The 24,617-nt window shown below is 32.8% G+C and overlaps 1 protein-coding gene and 1 long non-coding RNA gene across 2 annotated transcripts; one reads left to right on the top strand and one right to left on the bottom strand.

Annotated features, from left to right (window-relative positions):
* Positions 1-1,308: 1,308 nt before the first annotated feature.
* Positions 1,309-8,932, bottom strand: LOC130462557 (transcription factor bHLH18-like). Its single transcript, XM_056831032.1, has 4 exons — positions 8,882-8,932; positions 3,346-3,844; positions 2,195-2,584; positions 1,309-1,625 (listed from the first exon to the last, which is right to left on the bottom strand). Exons 2-4 carry the CDS (start codon positions 3,838-3,840, stop codon positions 1,551-1,553), a joined length of 960 nt encoding a protein of 319 aa, XP_056687010.1. The 5' UTR covers positions 3,841-3,844; positions 8,882-8,932; the 3' UTR covers positions 1,309-1,550.
* A 2,827-nt stretch (positions 8,933-11,759) lies between these two features.
* Positions 11,760-12,765, top strand: LOC130462558 (uncharacterized). Its single transcript, XR_008923050.1, has 2 exons — positions 11,760-12,034; positions 12,280-12,765. It is a non-coding gene; the product is annotated as an uncharacterized lncRNA (long non-coding RNA).
* Positions 12,766-24,617: the final 11,852 nt, after the last annotated feature.

The following is a 24,617-nucleotide window of genomic DNA, read 5'->3' as shown; positions in this document are numbered from 1 at the left end:
GGTGGTCCGGACAAGTCGTACTGGTCCCTAGACCATTTTCAATGAGTTGTATAAGTTTAACCCTATGTTGGCCATAAGACTTTATCCCGTAAGAGTCATGCCTAATAAAAACATATTAACTTGATCCAAACCCTATGCCCGTTGAACTACCATATCCAATAATCAGGTCTAATGGTGATCAGTTGCTCGCCCCTCTACCTCTCTCCCTATCTATCCGTCCTCTTCAACAATTCAAGTCTTGGTTAAAATTCTATTAAAAGAAAATCTTACGGGTTCTTATTCATTAGAGCAAGTGTTAATTAAACAAAACATAGAGTTGGCAAACGAAAGTAAAAAGAAAGTACTCATTTTATAAAATTAAGTAAGGTCGACAGACCCTACAAGCCAAAGAAGTCTGTTTTCGTAGGTTAAGGAAGTAATTAATACTCTGAGTTGATGTAGGAAGGCAAGATTTGAACCTTGTACCTCTAAGTGGCAATATTTGATATGTAATTTGTTTATCGTAATATAAATAGAAGCATATGCCCACGAATAATATGAGACAATGAAATAACATTCATCCTCCATATTTTAGCATGGTATCAGAGCTAGCTTAGGGGGATTTTAAGGACCATCAATAAATATTATCCGGGTTGTATATGGATTTATTGATGAACTTCTGTTGTGCATCGTATTGATGCTTTTTTATTTTCTTTTGGAGTGAGTAATTTTCACAAAGTGATACTACGTACTATTAGTGGAAAAAAAAGGTTAATGTGTTTTTTTTATAGGCTGATGTGTGTGAGCAAGGCAATTGGCGTTTAATAGTTTAGAGTTTCACGTATAGAGACGATCAATTCCTGTAAAATCGATGGGTTTATGTTGAAGAAAAGCTCGTATTTGAGATCACGTCGAATTCGAGTATAAGTTTGATTTTGGGTTTGCTTCGAAAAACCAATGAAGGATTTGAGCTTGGTTTTGCTCTGAAAAATCAATGACAGATTGAGCATGATATGATTTAATTTCTCCCATTTGAGCTTGGTTTTGCTCTGAAAACTCAGGCCAAGAGAAGCCTGAGTTTTGCGTATCGACTCCAACAAAGACAAAGAAGTTCCAATTCATCTGATTGATCGATCTGGTGCTAACGTAGAAGATATATATTCTTACCTTTCAAATCGCAACGTTCGTGAAATTGAAGTCACGATTGCGGGAGGGTGTTGAGGATAACGTAGAATATAGATAGAGTTATGTTATATGATATGATATAAAATTCTACAGGACTCAGGGAACCTACGAAATGTAGGGTGTCTAATAAATAGAGGCATACGCCCACGAATAATAATGAGACAATCAAATAATATTTCCCCCATAATTTTGCACACATCAAAATCAAAACAAATACAAGAACAAGGGTAGAAATATCCGGAAAAAATATGAAGATAAAAAACCCATAAGATTCCCGGATTTGCATATAGAATACATGAACAATTTGAATATATTTCGAATGACAATACAAAGAGCAACTAGTTATGAATCATAACCTACACTCATCAGATGCTTGGAATCGGGGACTAGCTAGTCGGATGAAGGATGGATCGAATAGATCTAACAAAACCTTTCACGTCCAGGTCGAAGCCCTCTTTCATCTGCATAAAATAAAAAGTAGTAAAGTTTAATTAATTACATACGTGAGTGCATATATTAGGTAGTTATTTACAACAACAAAAAGAAAAAAAAAGTATGTCAATAATATATACTACCTCCGTTTCAAAAAGATCTTCACACTTACTATTTGCACGGACTCCGATGCGTTTGACCGTTAATATATCCAATTTCGTATGGTAAAAAATTATAAAAAGTTGATATTTATAAAATACATTTCAAGATAAATCTAACAAGATATTTCATGATAATTTTTTGTTAGATATAATAGTGAGAATTTATGGTCAAAGTTTTGATTTTTGGACACATTTATAAAAGCGCAGTGGCGGATCTAGAAATAGTACTAAGTGGGGTCACTATTACAAAATTAATGAAAAATTAACTAAATTAGGTACTTTTTAAAATGAATTAGTCGAAAATTAACTAAAATTATGCAATTTTTTTTGGCCAAGTGGGGTCAAGTGACCCCACTTCCCATACACTAGATCCGCCACTGTAAAAGCGTAAAGATATTTTTGAAACGGAGGTAGTAGTTAGTTGTTCATTAATTTACCTTTGTAACAATGGTAATGTCTTGGGCAAGGTTTTTAAACGGTATGAGGGCACAATTTACGACGCTCATATGATGTTTGACAACAACATCAAATAACTTGGTCATAATCTTTTCTTGTTGTTCACAGTGTACTTTTAAGAGAAGGGTGTCATCCGTTGTCTTAACTTGAATTTCTGGTATCGAGTTGTTAAAATTAATTGCATTGTTCCTACTACCATTATCATTATCATCGTTGTTGTCGTCATTAGCCACTGTCAATTGATATTTCTTGACCACCACCATTGACTTGAGAGTCTTTTGTTGAGCAGCCAAAGTTTCGAGTGCATTTACTTTCTCTTGGAGGTGTTTCATGTGTTTGATCGCTTCTCCTAAGATTGTGGTTTTATCAATCTGCATCAAAATATACAACAACAAATTTTTAAAAATTTTAATTAACAATTACTACATATCTTCGTTTTATAATGATTTTTACAATATTCGTTTTACTCCATATCATAATATTATTTACATTGCGCTTTATACTATATTTGGATATAGGAATGCACCATCTCGCTTCTCTTACCCCAAAAACTTTACATCCTTTTACTCATTTTATCTTACTTTATTCATTTTTTCTTATATGGCACTAAAGATTATTGTGGGTCGGGCCGAACCCACCGGTTGTGGGTTTAAACGGGTCCAGCTCATGCCAAGCCCACTCTGCATTCGGGTTGAAAAGTTCAAAAGAGTGTCGGGTCGAGTCGTGGTCTGTCTTGTCGTGTTTTTCAAAAAAAAAATGCGGCTCAGGTCCTGCCCAAAGCGCACAACTTCGTGCTCGTGTCAGGTCGTGCTTTTTTCGTGCTCATGTCCGATCGGATATTTATCATGCCTGGTCGGGTCGAGCCTCGGGCCGGATCAGCCAACAACCATCTTTATAGGGCAACCATTTTTTCACACTATCTCTCTTACTTTACCTATATTTTATTATACTCACCCACATTTTCACACAATTTATCACATTTGTCTTAATATTATTTCACATAGTAATTATAAAGATCGTTTTAAAACAGTGGTACTAATACGCTATTGAAGATATTAATGGTCAGATAAGTGCAGCTAGTAAACACGGAACAAAATACAAAAGTGAGAAACATAAAGGAAGTACTCCATACCTTCTTAAGACCAGGAATCAAAGTTGAGAGAGAAATGAACAATTGGGCAAGTGTTTCCCGACGCTTTCTCTCAGCTAAGATGTGATCTTGAACTTGGCTTTCTTGCCTTTTTCTCTTCCTCTTACCTCCTCCTCCTCCATTCACAACTTGCTTCTTAGTCACTTCCTTATTATTGTTCTCCGATTGGCGGTCGGGTTCTTGAACACCAGTTGGGGTTGTCTTCAACATCTTGACAGTACTTGCATTATCACCTCCATCATCATTGTTGTTGTTGTCGTCGTCGTTGAAATCATTGTGGCTTATTATTTCACTGCTATCATTCGAAGTATAAGAAGGCGGTGACGTGATAAATTGATCGACGAGGTCGTACTCGAGTTCCCATTGAGATTCAGGATACCAAGTGTTGCTTTTACCAAGGAGAGGATAACATAAGTCCTCACCATGTAATGCAGCACTTAGAAGTTCTTCCATTGTAGAAAATGCTTGTTTTTCCATTTTCCTACAAAGATGGAGTACGTCGATATAGTTGATATCAGTGGCGGATCTTGAACAGATTTACGATTTGGGGTCAGTATAACAATTAAAAATTATACTCCGTAATATTTGTTTCATACAATTATATTCTAATTTTGAGTGGAGCCTGAACTAAAAAATACACTATGGATTTTTTCGTCCGGAGGGACCACCAAGGAACCGCCATTGATTGTCATTGGTAAGTACCCAGTATGTTTTTCTCCAAACCTAATCCAATCCACTCCATCTCTAACTAGCTGATTAACTAGTCGATCAACAATTATGTCAAGTTAGTCAATACGTCGATCCGTGCGACTGCTAGTTTTGTTTGAAATCTTGAAATTATTTATAATTGAAAAGAAATTTCTAAAATTTTAAATTACAATAGTAAATATATTTTAAAATATTTATGTGGGTATTTTGTTTCCTTCGTCTTGAATAGAATATTAAGTTGAAACTATGAAAAAAAAATCAAACTAAAACTAACGTTTGAGAACGAAATGAGTACATACATCCTCTGTATTTATTTAAGAGCTACACTTGGCCGGGTAAGGATATTAAGAAGAAAAACTAAATGAAATAAAATAATAAAATAAGTGGGGTTGGATAATAAATAAACAAGTGGGGACCATGTCATTTTGGGGGGTGAAGATTGGGTGAGTTTCTGAAATTATTTGTTTAATAGGATGGTGGGTTATATAGTAAATTAGATGTATTATTTAATTAGATGGTGGGATTGATAAGTTACTAAAAATGACAAGTGTATCTCTTAAATAAATACAGCCGAAAAAGACAAGTGTATCCATTAATAAATACAGAGGGAGTACAAATTAATTTAATCTATTCACGTATTGTTTAAAGATATCTACAGGAAAATCTCATTTACTCCAATTACTCCCTACTCCCTACATATATACTCCCTCCGTCCCTTAATACTCGCACCGGTTTGACCGGTGCGGAGTTTAAGACATTTGAATTGACTTATTAATTTAATGGGTGTTAGTTGATAGTGAGGTATTTTTTAATATAGTTAGTGGAAATGTGTAAGGGATGGAGAGTATTGAGTGGGGGGTATGGATTTTTAAATGATTTTTTGTAGGGAGTAGGGGTAGTAGGTAAGTGTGAGAAATAATATAATATTGACAAACATTTCCATTTATAGAAGTGGTGCAAGTATTAAGGGACGGCCGAAAAAGAAAAGCGGTGCGTTTATTAAGGGACGGATGGAGTATTAAAAAATCTCTATAAGTACACCGTGTTGAAAAGGTAAGCAATGGCATTATTGTAGATTTGACATGTTGTGGGGACCTTGCCTGGCTTGCCCCTTGGTTACCAAACAAGTTGGTCAAAAAAGACAATCATTATATCTTGTGCATAACTACGCGAGACAATAATTGAAAATTGATAGGATTATATGGACATCATATTTAGAGTGGTAAAATATGACAAGACACGATAATACGATACGAATTGGAACTGAGTAAAATGGGTTATTATTAGGGATTTATGACATGTTTAATTAAACGGGTCAACACGATACGTCACGTTTAATTTAATGGGTCTAGTTAGTGTTGCGGTTCTCAAAACGAAAGTAACATGGCTTAAACCGCCTAAGAAAAAACAACTAGTAATCAATGTATTTGGTGATAAACTTGTATAATATATGGATCCAACTTTATTGAACAAACACGCCAACACGACACGCGGACACGAAAAAACAAATTAGTGTCAAGAGTTTCTGACATAATTAGTTAAACAGGTCAACACGGCACGACACGTTTATTAAACGGGTTGGATTAGTGTTGAGGTTTTCCATTCCGTTTATATTCTACATGAACACAATCCCAGGCTATACGTTTTTCAGCTCTAATCTGGATGCAACGTTCATTCATAGTTTTATGTTCATTACTGGCCCTTTTCACATTTTCTCCTTGTATGTAAGGGAGAATGTGAAAGGGTGCACAATGCATCCGGGTAAACCGTATACGTACTGAGCAATATATGATAACAAACTACTCTCTTCCCTATAAAAAATAACAAATTTAGAACTTCCTTCATCTCAAATTACACCCAGTGATATTTTTTATCAGTGCGATATTTAAGTAAGGATATTTAAAAGTAATAGCAATAGTGCAAATCTTTTCGAGATTTATTCCTATGTCACATCATTAATACACAAGGCCTCTTACAACAAACCTAAACATAAATAGACAAATCTATCCAAAGTATTAAGTCATGGTTACAAAGAAAACCCAACAAAGAAAACCCAACACCATTTTAACAAGCTACTTGGCATCAATAATTTGCACACATACCGGTTACAATTCAGTAACCTATGAGTTTGTAATTTTATGTAGCAATAAGAAGGTTTGTTGATAAACTTCAAAAAATGAAACAAACCTCTCAATGTTTAACATAGTCCCTGTTTGGTTAGGAACTATTAGATATTAGATGTAAATGGTTTGACTATTTGTTAGCGGTTAGCGGTTTGTATTATCTGGTTTGACTAGATGGTTAAATTAGTTGTTTGTGTAAAAATGTTTGGTAAATAAAATGTTAGTTATTAGCTATTTAATATGTAAAATTACCATTAAAGACAATGAAATACTTTATTTCTTATTAATATTAGACTATACTCCATAGTTTATTGTGTTAATTATTTTCTCTTTATTTTTTAATAAACAAAATATATTTATTTTAAAAAAAAATTATTCTTAATTTTAAATTTTAAATTATATATTTGCAAATAGAGAAATATTACTAATGATATCACAAGCATAATTTCAATAGTTTTCAAGTGCTCTAAAGTACTTATATAAAATTAATTATAACAAAAAAAAACGAGTCTTGTGAATAGGGTGAAATGAAGAATGAAGTGTGACTTGTGAGTAATTTTTTTAGGAGAGAAATAATGTAGGGTACCAAGGTTGGTAGTGGTTGGAATTATAGGCAATAGTAGGCCAAAAATAATCTATTTTATTCACTTTCTCAAATATGTAATTGCAAAAAGCTCCTATATTGAGCTTTTTTCTCCCAAAACTCTCTTACAAACCTCTCATGATCAAACGCTCCAATTAATATATTTTAAAGGTCAAATCTCTAATTCACTCCAAATAACTCTTTTTGTTTCAAACATCTCCTAACCAAACACCCTCATATTAATAAAAGTTGTAACTCCTAAAACATTAAAAAAAATTACTCAAAAAGAGTAATACTAGTAAAATTTAATATTTTGTATTGTTCTGTATATTATATAAAGAAAAAGGTTGGGACTGTTAATACGGTTAGTAACATCTAAAGTAAATTTTAACAATATACTTTTTGTAAAAAAAAATAACTTTTGACAAATATACATAGTAACTCTTAACAATATATATACACGTAGTAACTCCCAAATAATAATAATAACAACAATAATAATAATAATAAAAAAAAAAAAAAAAATAAATAAATAAAAAAAAAAAAAAAAATAAAAAAAAATAATAATAATAATAATAATAATAATAATAATAATAATAATAATAATAATAATAATAATAATAATAATAATAATAATAATAATAATAATAATTTGTGTTGCTTAAATAAATAAAAAGTCAAAAATTATTGACAAAGGGTTTTGAACCTACAACCTTCAATTCACAACCTTAAGGTTCATGCTATCAAGTATCAAGGTGTTTTACCACTAGTCCAAGTGATGTGTGCAGGGGCGAAATCGGGAATTTTTTGTTAGGAGTCAATCTATATCTTAGTTATTATAGTTTGTATATTGTTCGAATAATATCAAAATGTCTTATAATCATTAAAAATAAAAAAATAAAACAAATGAAGAAAGGGAAGTGTTGGGGATCGAACCTTAGACTTCATGACACCTACATCAAAAAACCAAATACATGCTACCAACTCGATCATCTAGCTTAGTTTTACGTAGTAGGTTTTTGCCTGCAACATTAATTATATAAGCAATTCTTAGTGGGGAGGGGGGCCATGACCTACCCAGGCACCCCCTGACCTCGCCACTAGATGTGTGTATAATTTATTACTAGGCCGCACATAAAATATCCCCTTTAGTGTGAACGCGTCACATTATCAAATTCGATAGTGTATGAACGCGTCACACAAGAAACGGGCTGGTAGAATTATAGCAAATGAGTACTCCGTAGTTAATAAAGTGGCCTCAAGGAAATAAAATAAAATAAAAAACTCAAATGCGAAATATAATATTAGCGATCAATAAAAATAGAATAGATAAATGTATAATTCTCAAGCCGAGTGTACATACATTAACATTTCTTTTAATCCATTTTCAAATCGAATGAGTTATAAGCGCCATACAAATTATAATTAAATGGAGGAGGAGCTTAATTAGAACGTGTGTGCTAACGTACACACATCCTTAATCTTTTTGCCTCATGAACTTAATGAGACATTGTTGAAAACATTACATAATTAATATACATAATATCGAGTCCGGATCCTTTAGAGTTTTAATAAAACTCTACAAGGTAGATTTGTATCTAAACCATACATTTTAAAATCAATGGCTCATATTGATGAGAAAAAATAGGGAGAATTTTGGAAAGATAATATATAAACCAATTGATTTTTCATTCAATGGTTGATATGCTCAAACTCTACCTTGTAGAGTTATTTTAGAACTCTAGAGGATCCAAAACCCATAATATCTCTGTTTTATGGAGTAACAGAACGGCTGAAGTGGCATCAAAAATTGATAGTTGCCCCTTAAATAATTCTCCGTATATTGCATGAAGATATATCCATTAAAAATAGAGTACTACATATATATTAACTGTATTATGTAATTATCTATAATGTTTACGCAGTTATTTTATGAATATGATGTAGTTTTATATTTTATGTGATTAATGCTTTCATGTAGGAGTAACACTCCGTAATTACGTTATTACGTATTTACGTGTGCGAAAATATCGAGAATCATTAGCACAAGTAGTAATTAACCTCAAAAATAACAACTTTTAGTAGGAAGGGGGAGAAAGCTAACCACAGAAAGTAGCGAACCAGCGAGTGCTTGAGTATTTGAGGTAATGTTGGAGAAAGAGTGAAGTAAATACAGGGTACTGTGTATGTATTATGTATATATAGGACTGTACAGAGGTTGTGCTAAAATAAATGTGAGCACGTGGTAAAATTGTGGCCATATTTGATAGGGTGAGCAAAAAGTCAGGATCACTTGAATCGGAACCTATTAGGAATATGTGGTTTCGGAATCGGAACTTATTGTACAGGTTTCAGTTCCGAGTAACAAATTACACTACAAGAATTTGTATCTTTAACGATAACCTAATTACGACGGGTCAAAAATTTCGTCGTAAAAAGCTTTTGCGATGGGGCTAACAACCAAACAAAGACGGGAACAACCGTCGTAAATGTCTTTTACGACGGATTAACGACGGGATTTTCTATTAACGACGACCCTCTTTTATGACGGGTTCGCGACAGGAAACCCCGTCGTTAATCAACGATTATTGGCTTTCACGACGGGATTTTCCGTCGTTAATGGTAAAATTTCTTGTAGTGAAATTTGGGAACATGTTGCAACAGGTTCCGATTCCGATTCTCAATTTTTTTGGAACGGGTACCCTGTTGGGTACCATATACTGATATACACACTAATTCTAACATAGAGTACCCAAAATAAGGAACTGAGCCATATATTCCATAGTTCATATGCTCAAAATACAAAAAAAATCCAAGTTAATTTTTGAAAAATATAAATATAGAATTACAACTTAAGCTCAAACTATAAAACAACCATAGCTACTTTTTCAATAAAATATCAATAACTTATTTAAATATTTAAAATGAGAGGGCAACAGGTTCCGGTTCCGATTCTCATTTTCAGGAACCTGTTGCAACAGGTTCCGACTCCGGTTCTCATTTTAAGGAACTTGTTGCAACATGTTCCGGTTCCTTGAATTTTAACAGGCACCCTGTTGTGCTCACCCCTACTTCAGTCCCTCCGTCCCAAAATTATAGTCTTATTTCCTATTTCGGGCGTCCCAAATTTATAGTCTTGTTTTCTTATTTGAAAATTACTTTTCCAACATTCCCATATATTATTTCACTTTTTCATACACTTTCTCGTACACTATAATCCACTTTTTACACTTTCTCATACATTATATTCCACTTTTTACACTTTCTCATACTTCCCCCGTTTCAAAAAAATCTTTACAGTTACTATTTTCACGAACTCCAATGCAATATTTAACTATTAATATATCCAATTTCGTATTTAAAAAAATTGATATTCTGAAAATACATACCGAGACCAATCTGACAAGATCTTACATGTAATGTTCAGATGTATATAATAGTGAGAATTTACGATCAAAGTTTTTATACTTTGGACACATTTTCCAAAGTGTAAAGAACTTTCTGAAACAGAGGTAGTACATTATATTCCATTTTCCCACTTTCTCATGCACTTTCTCATTTTCCCATACATTACATTTGATTTTTTTTCTTCTTCTTAAAACTCGTATTTTTAGTTAAATAAGACTATAAATTTGGGACGGAGGAAATATTTGATTGAAACTCGGGATTTGGGATGAATTATGGCCGTCACTCCTGATTTTTGGCTGCCTATACGTTGCCCTATTGAAACAATATCCTTTTTATTTTAGCAATTGATATCACCGTTGACTTTGTAATATTCTTAGGGTTGTATTCTTTATTGCAAACATCAATACAAGTAAGTTTTCTCATAACTCTATCATGGTATCACAACCTTGATCCGTCTACATTTTTTTCTCCCACCCTTCTCCCTCTGCACTTATTTCTCTTCTTCCATGGCACCATAACCCATATAACCTCTTTATTCTTTTTTCTTTTTGTTCTCCTCTAATTATAATGGTGCGGTAGTGTAATTCTCACACCCAAACAAACCAACATTTCTAGAAAGCTTCAAATTAAGACTTTCGCTCAACTCTTCGACACCATGTAGTTTACCTACCAAATGTTGTCAAACTTCAATAATATCGTATAACCAAATCGGTATGGAGAAAGTCTCAAAACTACCATCACCACTGTGACAATTTTCTTTTCAATATGTTGCAGGCACATGCTAGCAAAAAGTACTCATCTCTAATGCTTTATAATACTTCGTATGGGTTTTCCAAATCAAATTATGATTTATTTAATTTTTTTTCTTTTAATTTTTGTTTTTGGCTATCAGTAGTTAACGGTTCAACAATCATGAAAATCAATCACTAAGGCAATTTCCCCTTTCTATTTCTATATTTTTAAACACAACAAAAGGAAAATCTCAATTTTTATTTTGACCCTTAATATTCCATATTTTCAATACGCATCTATCTATATATATAATATACTAAAAGAGAGGAAATCAATGTGGTGATGACAAATGTCACTCATTGATTCGCCTCTCTTTTAAAATAAATAATTTTTTTTCTCTAATTATCTCTAAATAAAAATCTACTATGGACTACTCCGTACATAATATTAGATTTTGTAAATGTAAGGAAACTATGCATATACGATTAACTAAATATACTATTGATTTTATTTAATTAATAGTATAAACCTTAAAACCTTACGTTAATTAAATGGGTGTAATCAAAAGATCTTTCTTATCCTCAAAGATGAAACTCTGCTTTTAAGTGGAAAAAAAAATGGTAAAACAAACTTTCAATCCATTTTCAAGACGGAGTTTGAAGATTGAAACTTCAAGATGAAGTCAGCCGATACTAGATCAAGAGAGGCAAATCTTAAACTACTATAGAAAATATCCCGGCGGTTCAATATTTAGAACAACAATCTAAATTTCTTATTAAAATTATTAACTAACTTAAAGTTGCCTCTTTTTTTTTTGGTAAATAGAAATTTATTACCAAAAGGTAGAGTACAGGAAGAACCAAACAAAGAAACACCAGAAAACACTAAAAACAAAGGCAAAACAGCCTGCAAAACAAATAAAAGAAACAAAGAACAACACGTGCAACAGAACTGAAGCAGAAGCACACCCAGCCTGTGCAAAGAAGCGCAACAACCAAGCAGCAGAACCCAGCTTGAGCAAAGGAGCTTCCAGCCTACAAAGACAACAACAAAACCAACAAGCCTTCCCCCCAAAACAGCACCCTGCATAATGAAATACTCTGTAATTCCAACCTTGGTACCTAATTCGTTCAAGCTATGTTTATGCTGAGTTTTTGGGTTTTGATTTTTGATGTAATTAGGTCAACTCTTGTGATTTTGTTTTTGATTCGATTAGGTTTTTGTTTCGTTTCGATTGAATATATATATTAGGTTTTTGTTCAATCCTTTAGGTTTTTGGTGTTAGATTGGATTGATTAGGTTTACTTTTTTAAGTTTTTTCAGTTTATGTGGATGTAATTGATTTGTTCTTGTTTCCGGCAGGAAGAGGAGGCTTTGCGGTGGTGGCGGTCTGGCTGATGGTTGTGCAGTGTTGGTGTTGCGGTGTGATGCCGATTATTGTGATAGAATTGCTGCAGATTGAGGATTCGTAGCTGGAAGCACTGGTGTTTTAGTTTTAGTCAAGAATTGTAATGTTTTTTTGGTTCTACTACGAGGAGTTCCCACCGCCTTAGGCGAGTGGACTAATCTCCCGCGGGAGTTTGCATGGGTACCTCGATGGGCAGCATCCGATTTTTTCTATTCTCAATGCTCGAACCCGAGACCTTGGTTAAGGAGCAAGAGGCCCTTAACCACTCATGCCAACCTCAATTGGTAGAATTGTAATGTTTTAGTTACACTTTTTTTGTATTTAGTTAAGAATAATTATGTTTTAGTTTTAGTTATATTTCTGAAATAATGGTCTTCTTAGTGGAATTGCTGGACTGATTTTCTATGTTTTAGTTATGAAATTTTAAGTTTTAGTCACGATTTTTTTGGTTTTAGTTAAGTTTTTTTGAGTTTTAGTTACGTATTTTTGAGTTTTCATTCAGAGCTTTTAGTTATGATTTTTCGAGTTTTAGTTATGATTTTACCAGTTGAAGTTACGATTTTCTTGGTTTTAGTTAACATTTTTTGAGTTTTAGTTATGTATTTTTGAGTTTCAGATAACGAATTTCAAATTTTTAGTTAGGATACAAAATTTTAAGAATTGAAAACAATTAGTTAAGTAATTGAATCAATTAGTTAAAAATGAAACTAATAAGTTAAGCTTTAGAACCAATTAGTTAAGCAATGTAATAAATTAGTTAAGTAATGTAACATATTAGTTAAACCATGCAACCAATTAGTGAAGCACTGAAACCAATTAGTGAAGCACTAGAATCTATCAATTAGTCATGCACTGAGTTATCACTGGAACTAATTAGTTAAGCAACGAAACTTATTAGTTATGCAACGAAACCAATTAGTTAAGTACTGAACCAATTAGTTAAGCACTGGAACCAATTAGTTAAGCAATGAAATCAATTAGTTAAGTATTGCAACTAATTAGTTAAGATTTTATGAGTTTTAGTTAATACTCCATCCGTTCCTAAATACGTGTCCAGTTTCCATTTATGGCGTTCCCTTTTATGTGTCCACTTTCCGTTTTTGGACATACACCTTTCCCACTTTTCTATACACTTTTCTCACTTTTCCATACACTTTTCCCACTTTTCTATACATCATTATTACCTTTTCTTACACATTCTACACTTTTCCCACTTTTCAATCACCACCTCCACTTTTATTTATACTTTATCAATAAACAATTATCTACTTTTTCCTCTCCCAAAAAAAAAACATTCTCAATCATTACCTCTTACACACCATTCAATTTTATTAATTACCGTGTACATGTCCAAAGTGGACACGTATTTAGGAACGGAGGGAGTAATAAGTTTGTTTAAAATTAATAACTATTTGACTCATAAGTTTAACTATTTGTCTTCATACCTTAACTATTTTGTTATTCAATTAGTTATGCTTTTTATTACTTTTAGTTATGTTTTACACTAGTTTAGTTAGTACCAAAAAAAAAATGAAAATTTTAGTTTCGAAAAAAAAAATTTAAGCCTGAAATCCAATTAGTTAAGCCTGAAATCCGATTAGTTAAGCTTGAAGTCCAATTAGTTAAGCCTGAAAAAAATCAAAAAAAAATTTACATGCTGACGTCAGCATGACGTCAGCACACGCGCCAACATGGCTGCCAGCAAGACTGCCAATAAGGGGGTCTTTCCTGTGAGGCGGTCTCACACAAAAGTTTCTCAAAGTATTTTGCTTGGAGATTTATAAAGGAACGAGAAATAATAAAATGCCATAGCCAACAAATTACAAAATGTAGTAGTGAACTCAAAATATGGTTTATACACCCGGGTGCACAATGCTCACTGTGCACCCTGTTTTACAAAGAACATATAGTTCAAATACAAAGAACATATTGTTCATACCCAAAGAACATATAGTCAATGAACATATAGTTCAAATTCATAGAACATATAGTTTAAATATTTCACTAGTACATGTACATTGAAATCGTTCTCAATGTTCATTAGATTTTCAATAAATGTTCAACAGGGTGCACAATGAACACTGTGCACCCGGGTGTATAATCCAAATTGCGTAGTGAACTAGTGATACACAGTCAAGAAGTGAACCAACACAGATTGTTTTACCCACAACAAAGAATTTTGGTTACTACTACTACTAATAATAATAATAATAATAATAATAATTGGATCATAGGATGCCACATGTTATATCATTCTTTTATTTGGATCAAAAATCATAATTTATATATATGTCAAACAATTACTCTGATAACCAAAGCACAACATGCATTTAATTTTATGGAAAAAATAATAATGAACAAATTAAAACTAAATACTCACACTATTGAAAAAGGGACACACACAACTACTTTGATTAGAGTACATAATTATTTTGCACTCCACATGATAAACGAAATCTCATTGTTTAGGCTTTAGGCTTGATTAGGTTATAATTCATGAGTTTATAATAACAAGGAGTATCATGATATTATGATTCTAATTATTATCCGTCAGGTAATACTTGTACTTTATATCATATTAAATTTGTAGTTGTATTATGATTCTAAATTAAATCTTTTATTTATCAAATTACATGAAATTAAAAAATATATCTATACTAATATATTAAAAGGCGTTTTGGAAAACGTCTATGTGTCACGTAGTACTCTTCCCTTTGCGCTACATCATTCATTCACCAAGTGGTATGTCATGTCATGGATAACCAAAAATCAATACAATGAGGTTCGAACTCTAGACCTCATGTCTGAATGATAATTCTCATTACCATCTTAACCAACCACCAATTGTGATTTATTTCTTCACATTAATTTATAAATAAATGTTAACATGAAGTCTAAACCAACTAAATTTTATTTGATTTTTTATTTTTTATGGAATATTTTGAAAAAAAATAAAAATATATAATTAGTACAACTATGAAGACACATGATGTCATGAATCTCATAAGCATCAACTATAGAAATACCTTGCATAGCTGCTTATATCTACTTTGGTGTTATTAATTTGAAGCACTTAGTTCCACTAGAAAACAAATTATACAATTGTAAGATGATCTAATTGAAAAATTACTTGGCATGATAAATGACGTAGTGTATTTGTGTAGTTGACAAACTTAATTGATGTTTTTCACTTTAAGGTATACATGCATTTCGTCAAATATTGAGCTCAAAAAAATCTAAAATTTTAATTATTCAATATAGCATTCGGACATCGCCCGGGCCACACACTAGTTTATTTTGCTATATTGCGCTTTGTGGTGTCCAAAATTTATCTTTTATATATACTTGGAACTTTCTATTTCCCTATCTTTTTGAATGTATCTCTGTCCTTTTTTCAAATAATTACTCTGTAACTTTTGATAGTTTTTCCTTCCGATTTCAACCGAGGGTTTTCTCTACCCTTTCCAAAATTCTCCAAGCGCCTATGTTTCACATAATTCTAAACTTTTGTTTTTCTTTTATTACATGAACAACTTTTAAAACTAAGATAAACACCAAACACATGCATCGTACAGACTGAAAATATATATAGTTCATAAACACCAAACACATGTATCACAAATTCACAAGTAGGGGTGAGCAAAAAGTCAGGTAACCACTCTCGTATTTAGAATTTTAGATGAGTCCAGGTTCTTGTTTGGATATCATAACTTTAAGTCTTTAACTGCTAACAAACTTGGCCCTCTTTTATCGTAAAAATGAAAAACTTGGCCCATTTTTTGGGCAGCAAACAACTTGGGTTTTTCCATAATGTGGGAACTCATATTCAAACAAGGCCTGGACATTAAGACATTGGACTACTAGTGTAGTACGTCTGGTACCAACCCTTTTTTTTTTGTTTTTTTGTTTTTTTGTTTTTTTGACATAGGCTAGTACCAAAATGGTTGAGTAAGATAAAAATATAAAATGGAGTTTATTTTTTTGTATGTCGTTTTTTTCCTCTTCTAACGAGTGTCCGTAAAGGAGAAAAAGGAGGTATATTGAATCTTTAGTTTAATTTTATTACATTTTTTTTATGCATTACGAAGATTGTATATTATATACAAAGTATAATATTAATTAAAAATAGGTTCCATTACATAATTCGGGGAAACTCAAAAACTTGTGACCTGATTATTCCTTTTACGCAAGCCTACTAAAAATTCCAAAATATACCCAGAAAACCAAAAAGAACTCCATGCTTCATTAAACATTGTTACTCCCTCTGTATTTATTTAAAGGATACACTTGTCTTTTCCAGCCCGTATTTATTTAAGAGATACACTTGCCATTTTTAGTAACTTATAAACTCCACCATCTAATTAAATAATATATCTATACCCACCACCACCCTCAACCCCTTAAAATGATATGGTTCCCACTTATTTTACTTATTAAAATATCTACCCAATCCCACTTGTTTTATTAATTTATTTCATTTAATTCTTTTTCTTGATACCATGTCCGGCCAAGTGTATCTCTTAAATAAATACGGAGGAGTAATATAGAGTTCTCCGAGCTGAAGATCTGCATTGAAACATCTAAAATCATTTAATTTTACTACATCAATATGTACATGATGCCTCTTTTAAATTTGCTAAATTAGGCCTAGTCACCCGAAAGAAGGACACCTACCAATCATGGCTACCAACATCAAAGTTGATGTTCAATTTCATTAGAGGCATTTTGGAAGTTTGGATCCCCTTATCCCCCAAGGACCCAACCCAAATATCTAGCCTCCTAATTTGAATCGACCCAACATGGACTGAGTCTTATTAGCATTGGGAGCCTTTTTTAGCCATATTTTGGAAAGGGTGCCTTATGACTTGAGATGTCAATATTAAATGGATATCCATTTACCCGACCCACCCACAATTATTAAACGGATAAGATGTATGTGACGGATGATGCGAGTGACGGATCAGGTCAGATATGAATGGCCCTCACTCCATCCATCCGTTTATCATATTCTCACCCAAACTTTGAAAATATTTTTAACTCTTATTGCAAATTATTCTTTTTCAAATCATTTGTTGTTATTTTTCTTATACAAAATACTTTTTATTTATTTATTTATTGATGTCCGTTATTCACCGACCAAACCGTTTCATCAGAGGATGACGGACGTGTGGATGCAGGTGATGAGTTAAGCCGGTGACAAACGGATGCGGATAGAGCGCATTGATAAACGGGTGGATGCGGGATGAAGCTTCACCCAATCCGAATCCGACCCATTATCATCCCTACATATCGCCTATCCGTATGTTGGCGGGGCATCCCGAACGATACAAGTATATAATATGCATGCATTCGTGCTTTGAAAGGAATATATATATAGTATAAGCAAGCTGTATATTACCATTTTCATGTGTATACGACTGTATGAGTGGATCATTCATTGCACAATTCATTGGCATGTGATCCTTACAATTAGTATGATGTTTGCATAATCATAATCATAATCATAATAAAATGATGGTGGCCGGTTATAATAACAACAGTCAATGTAATTATGTAGTAGCTAGAATTACAACCTAGCTAGTGGCCTAGTGGGGTGATATTGAATTTTTTGTGTATGGTTAGTTACCATCAAGTTAGATACTTATAACCTTGAATTGGAGCACACGTAAGTTTTGAGGAATTATTATTCGATCGAGCAGGGAACGCGTCAACAAATAGAGAGAAAGTTATACGTGTGAATGTGTGATCCGGAGACTTGGAGAGAATGTAATTAATGCCTTCAAAATATACACTACTTAAAAAGAGTAATTTACGGATTGATGATAAGTGATAACACAATGATCGACTTGGTTTTATTCAGAACTAGTTTTTGGGCCCGGGCGATATCCCGGGTTACTACATTAATAACATTCACTTTTAGTTATATGTGTTTTTTTTATCAATTGATTTTTTTTTAATGTATATGAAGATTACATGGATCGAACTACCCATAAGTAGAGCGCCACGTGTCACGTATACTTTCTCATAGACGTCTTTTAATATATAGTATAGATGAATAAAACTAATCCTCCTTGAATTTTTGCACTATTCATATGTTCATTTTAATCAGAATTTCTTACTAATATTCGTATTGAAAAATAAATTAAAAAATTCGTTTTAATAATGAATAGTGATAAGATTTCAAATAAGACTAATATTTTTTTTATTTTTTTCACAAAAAACTTTGACCGAAATAAATTAGATGTGATCCCCTAGAGACGGAAGGAGATAATTTTAAGAATTTGGCTTGCATATATTATATTATTTATATATTAATATTATTGATGTAAGTGAGGGAGGAAGGTAAGGTGGATGTTAGGCTGCGGTGGAGGATACGGGGATTCACTCCAACCGTCTAAGGGTTTGATTTTTTATTTTTTTTTGGGTGTCAGCATCCGATTCATCTTTATGACTAATTTGGATTGGGATGAGTGATAGGTGGATAGATTTCAGTCGTCTTCAATTATTATTAGGCGATCGAACACGGATCATTCCTACCAAGTTTAGCCCTAATCACTACTAAATTAACAGACAATTGATACGAGTATGATTATTGCACTGTCATCAAAGTGAAAAGGGCACGAGTTCATCGGGCTCACTTGCTAGCCACTAAGGCGTCGACCACTGTTATTTTGTTTTCTAATGCTTTATAGTTTCTTGCTCTTGAAGTTTATGTCAAAGAAAAAAAAAAAGTGTAGAGGGAGTTGGGGACTAATATATAGAGCTGACAAATTTTGACCAAACCCACCAACCCAACTCGAAGCCAACCCAATAGTAAAGGGTTGGGTCAAGATTTTCTACCCGTCTAATTAAATGGATCAACCCAACCCAACACGTTTAATTAAATGGGTTGGGTCAGGTTAAAATTTTTAACCCGAAAATAACTCACCTTGCTCGTTTAAGTTCAAGCAAGTATGTAATATAGATATGCAGAATGTTATTTGAAAGATTTTATTTCTCATTTTTCCTTCGACATTGAATAATTATTTGACGTTTTGATTCATGTTACATACATATCGAAGTATTACTTTTTGCTATGAGATATGCCTAAAAAAATCACCTCGCAATTCTATAATCAAGTCAATTTACACTTAAAGTGGGGAAAAAAATATTAACGGGTCAACTCCTTTATATTTGGGTTGGGTTGGGTTGAAAATCTCAACCCGTTTAATTAAACAGGTCGGGTTGGAAAAATCTCAACCCGTTAATAAAATGGATCGACCTGATTTCGACCCAACCCAACCCATTGCCAGCTCTACAAATACATGGGGTTAACGTACTCTATACGTAAACAAAACGTGATATATGTAGAACTGTTGTTGTCACCAAATTAAATTGCCATGGTTGAAGAAGTATGTACTCATAAATTATTAAATTGGCATAGGCCATACTATAGTCGATCTATCTTAATTGGATACAATATGTTCATGCAATAAATTGACAAGTACATATATCTGATCCGGTGGACCAAAGATCAATGGGGTCCATAATATATGTTTGATCGATCCATTTTTGGAGTTGGGTATTTAACACTGGCCCTATTATTCATATGAATTATCTTTTTGTCCCCTAAAATGAGAGTTTAGTATAGACGTATAGTTATGGGAAAGTTTATTAACGAATCTGTGATTACTGATTAGTGTGATAAGTCTGTAACCACTCTCTGAAAATCGTGTCTATACATTGAGCCAGTATATAAAGGAGTACGTACTCGTAATATGATACGGATTAATGTGATATGACCACAAAACTAGCTAGTTATTAATAGGAATGATGTATCAGGTCATTGCAAGCAAATGCAAGGGAATGTAATAATTGTTTTTATTACATATACTTTCTATTCTGTATTCATTTACAGAATAGAAAGTATATGTAATAAAAACAATTATTGCTCATAAATGTTACACACTAATACCCATGTTTTGATTCATTTAGTTTTTTTTTTTTTTTTTTTTAAATATCCTCTCATCTTTAGATATAAGATCCTAAAGATTGTTATTTTTTGGTGAAGAGATCCTAAAGATTGTGTATTAATTAATAAACACAAAAGTGTTATAGTTTAGATATCAAGTTCTTATGGCTTCATGTTAGAGACCAAAAAAAAAAAATGAAGCGGTAGTTAGGAATTGAAGCCATCGAATGACATAAACTAATACATAGCATGTTATGTGTCCTGCCACTTGTATATAAATAGTACTTGGTGTAGTAGAAATGACTCGAAATTTAAGATCGTTGGATCTATTCTAATTAGGGGTACTTAAAGGGTGAAAATTCTCTTGCAATTTTCCCCGCCTTTTAAAGAGCCTTGTTCTTTTACACGACTTGATCTATATGGAGTTTCAGACTTTTTTTTTTTATTGTTACCACCCGATTCACCCTTAGGGTTAATTCAGATTCGGAGCGAGTTTTAGGTGGATAAGTATCACAAAAAGAAATTGCATTTATATGATTCTCCTTTGGGCTTCCACACAGTCACAAACTCACAATCTATCACCTTCGGCTTTATCTGTTGAAAGATGAGTCCATGAGAATTGTTTGGATGTCATAAACTCATAACTTTCAACTGCTAACAAATTTGGCCCTTTTTTATGGGGCAGCAATCAACTTGGGTTTTTTTCCAACTGAAAAATTGCCCCACTCAGAAAAAGGAATGAGCTTTGAATGGTCCTAATTGGTAATTACTCCATGTACTTGGACGATTTCACCATAATGTGGGAAGCTCATATTCAAACAAGTACCAAAATGGTTGAGGAAGGGGTACTTTCAACTTCTTGGTTCTTCCGCCTAGAACAAGATTGAATACTCTATGTGTTCTTTTTTGTTTTCCCAGATTTATGTTTTGGTAAATCTTCGAAAGATTATTCCATTACGAAAAATGTTCATGATATCACAATTTTACTCTTACATAAAATACATTTCGCCTACGTTCTACCATTTTTTTTCCGTTCCCAATTTTACTTACCCAACTCTTAACAAAGCACATTTAAACCATGGGTAAACAACTATGGATCGATAAACTAAAGAGTTTTTTTTTCTTCTAACCAGTGTCCAATGAGTAATGGTTAGGTAAGTCATACCACGAAGTATTATGTCCACAAAGGAGAAAAGGGAGGTATACTGGGTCTTTAATTTAATTTTCCTAGACCAATATGCACACGATGAGTGTTTCAAATTTCCAAAATTAATACACTTGTTAAAAAGTAGGAAATTTTGGTATTTACTACCTTAAAAATACACCACTTTTGTATTTACTACCTTATGTAATTTTTATTTTAAATTACTACCTTAAACTTCCAATTTTTTTTTATTTACTACCACTTTACAGATTTCTCATTTTAAAATTAAGATATCTCTTTCGTTTCTTAATCGTTTAATGTGATTCAAAGTTCATTATTCTCCTTGCTCTATAGGGATTTCATTGAGAACGACATTTCAAAATAATTCGTTTGATAATTCATATATATTTTAAACTTTTACATATAATATTTAAATCGTTTAACCTTTTGCAAAATTTTAAAAGCAAGATCTCTATGGAATCCTTACACATAAATGAGAAGAATGGGCTTTGATTCACTTAAAATGATTAAGAAACGAAAGAGATATCTCAATTTTAAAATGAGAAAATTGTAAAGTGGTAGTAAATAAAAATAAATTGGAACTTTAAGGTAGTAATTTAAAATAAAATTTTCATAAGGTAGTAAATACAAAAGTGGTGTATTTTCAAGGTAGTAAATACTAAAAAATCCTTAAAAAGTATGGACATTTTAGATATTTAGGTGGACACCAAACACTCAAAGAGTTGGCTTATATAACAAAGATATGCATATGTGTTCTTATTTCAGAGATAGTTATTTTTACGACATTGTAAGCCTTTTACGACCAAGCTATACATATTTGACATAGTCAATGGAAAGAAGGGTCACCTGCCAACATCAAGGTTGGGTGTTCAATCCCATAATTAGAGGCATTTTGGAAGTTTGAGAAAGATCCCCTAATCCCTCAAACCAAATATCTAGCCCGCTGATATGAATCGACCCACCAGGGATTCTAGTTTGATAAAGCCCTTCATCTTATGGAGTACATACCTTAACAAGTTTCTTGAAAATCAAAGAAGAGATCACAAAGCAACTAACGGCAGGCTTCATCGCGTGACTTAGAAAGCACCAAGCTGCAACCTAACCGAGACCTTCTCTGAGTACAATGTTACTTTTTTTTTTTTTTTTGCAAGGTAAGATGAATAGCCCTACCGGGTCGGAACCTCGCACGGGTCAACCCGCCCGGGTTAGCAGGCTAGACACTTTGAGGGTGGGGGGAGTGATAGGGGAAACCCTCCCTCAAAGTGCCCCTAGTGGGGATTGAACCCCCAACCTTTTGGTTGGAAGGTGAAATCCTTTCCACTAGGCCAAGACACACTTGGTTGAGTACAATGTTACTTGGTTCAACTCTATTTGTGATATTTTCTGCTTAAATTTTTTACTTTAACCTTAATACTATACATTATCCTTAGTACCTTGCCCAATACTCCACATCCGCTAACAAATTGAATGAAAAATAAGAATTTTAGACTACTAAAGGTTTTGTGTGCCCCGGTGTACAGTAATTTACGGTACACACGCTTTACACGTGACACTAATTTCAGTAAATCCTAATTATGGATAAAAAAATTACTTTTATTAAGGATAAAAGTTACACTAATTACAGATAAGAGTGATTCTACACTTACGGGAAAAAGTTATAATATCCAATGAAAAAAATAACTTTACTTAGTAAGTGGTAAGCATTCTCCGAGGATAAAAGTAACCATAAAAAGCGACAGAAATATACAAAGTAAAAACACATATTTTGGTATTTCCTCCTTTTAGGCCAACATTCAATAATTTGGTGGAGGCTGGATTTTTTTTTTTTTAAAGTTTGTGTTCAGAGTTCAGATTAACAACAAACAACCAGGCTGCACGATGAGTTCCTTTTGTACATTAAGGTTGGTACGGAATTTAATAAATTTGATACGGGCAGCAAATCTAGAAGAATTGCATGACTTGTCAAATACCAACATTGTTAATTCAATAGAGTAGTGGGTGAATTGTCAACCAAATCCATTGGCTCTTAAACTAGATGGATTGAATAATACAGCATTGAATAATCTCAATTATCTGAAAATAATACTTTGGCAACTTGGTCAATTCCTTCAACTTACTGCAATTTTCGTTATTTAAAAAAAAAAAAAATTGACATAAAAAAAAAAAACTCTTTTACTCCGTTGTAAATTGGCCGAGTGAAGAGATGAGTACTAGGAATACTAACTATGGTACTCCGTACATGTCTAAAACAGTACTAGTATGGGCCTATGGGCCAGGGCTGTGACTTGCAGTCATGTACAGAAGTACTGTATTACTTGTTTACTTGTTTTTGTCGTTTCTTAATTAAATCCTCATAAATTCATCATAGGCCCTAGGATTGTTCAAAATTAATGTCCTACCCTTCCTTCAAAAAAATAATAATGAATGTCTTACCCCTTACCGGGAAAGAATACTGGTTGTCTTGAGCGATGTCTTGAATTGTTATATTTTGTTACATTATTTTGTCAATGGAAAGAGATTGGAGGATATTCACTACTCCAATAACATGAGAATGGGGAGAGGTGGGCGGTGGGTAGAGAAGTGAGATCTAGAGATTTAGGTAAATTGTATTGGCTATATAAGCGATGAGCGGGTGTGGGTTTAAGACTTTAAGGTAGTACTCGTATTCATCACATACTCAAGGAACAAACATGCACATACTTACCTGGTTATCGTCAACAAACAAATTCTCATACTTATCTAGTTACGGAGTATTTGTTTTGTTTTCTTCGGAGTCCTTTCCTTATACGAACTCCTCCATATTAGATAGATATGGATGCTAAAATGAAATGAATAATAGTAAGTAATTTCGCAATCCGCATCATCCCACTCCATTGACATACCTAAAATCAAATCTCGCACAAAATCTTTCAACGATTAAAAAAACAATAACCGAAGTCTACAGAGGTTGTTTTTTCACATATCAGATATGTGTGTATATCAACTAAAAGACAAATAGCTAAAAGACAAAATAGGAAGTACCATTTTGCAAAAAAAAAGGTACCATTTTGTTTCTTTTTTGTCATTTTTCCTATTTTATCTTTAGCTATGATATGTATTTGCAAGCACATACTCCGTATCTGATATCTGAAAATACTTCCTCGAAATCCACATTCTCTAGAGTCTTGTCTACAATA

This window comes from Spinacia oleracea, chromosome 6 (assembly GCF_020520425.1).
Source record: "Spinacia oleracea cultivar Varoflay chromosome 6, BTI_SOV_V1, whole genome shotgun sequence".
Classification (NCBI taxonomy): domain Eukaryota; kingdom Viridiplantae; phylum Streptophyta; class Magnoliopsida; order Caryophyllales; family Amaranthaceae; genus Spinacia; species Spinacia oleracea.
This window is presented reverse-complemented; position numbering and strand designations above follow the sequence as displayed.

What these genes read in the sequence shown, in the direction of transcription:
- LOC130462557 (XM_056831032.1), bottom strand. Translation starts at nt 3,840, where the DNA reads ATGGAAAAACAAGCATTTTCTACAATGGAAGAACTTCTAAGTGCTGCA. An exon ending in TGATTCCTGGTCTTAAGAAG is followed by an intron (nt 2,585 to 3,345) that starts GTATGGAGTACT and finishes ATTTTGATGCAG; the next exon opens with ATTGATAAAACCACAATCTT. An exon ending in ACATTACCATTGTTACAAAG is followed by an intron (nt 1,626 to 2,194) that starts GTAAATTAATGA and finishes TATTTTATGCAG; the next exon opens with ATGAAAGAGGGCTTCGACCT.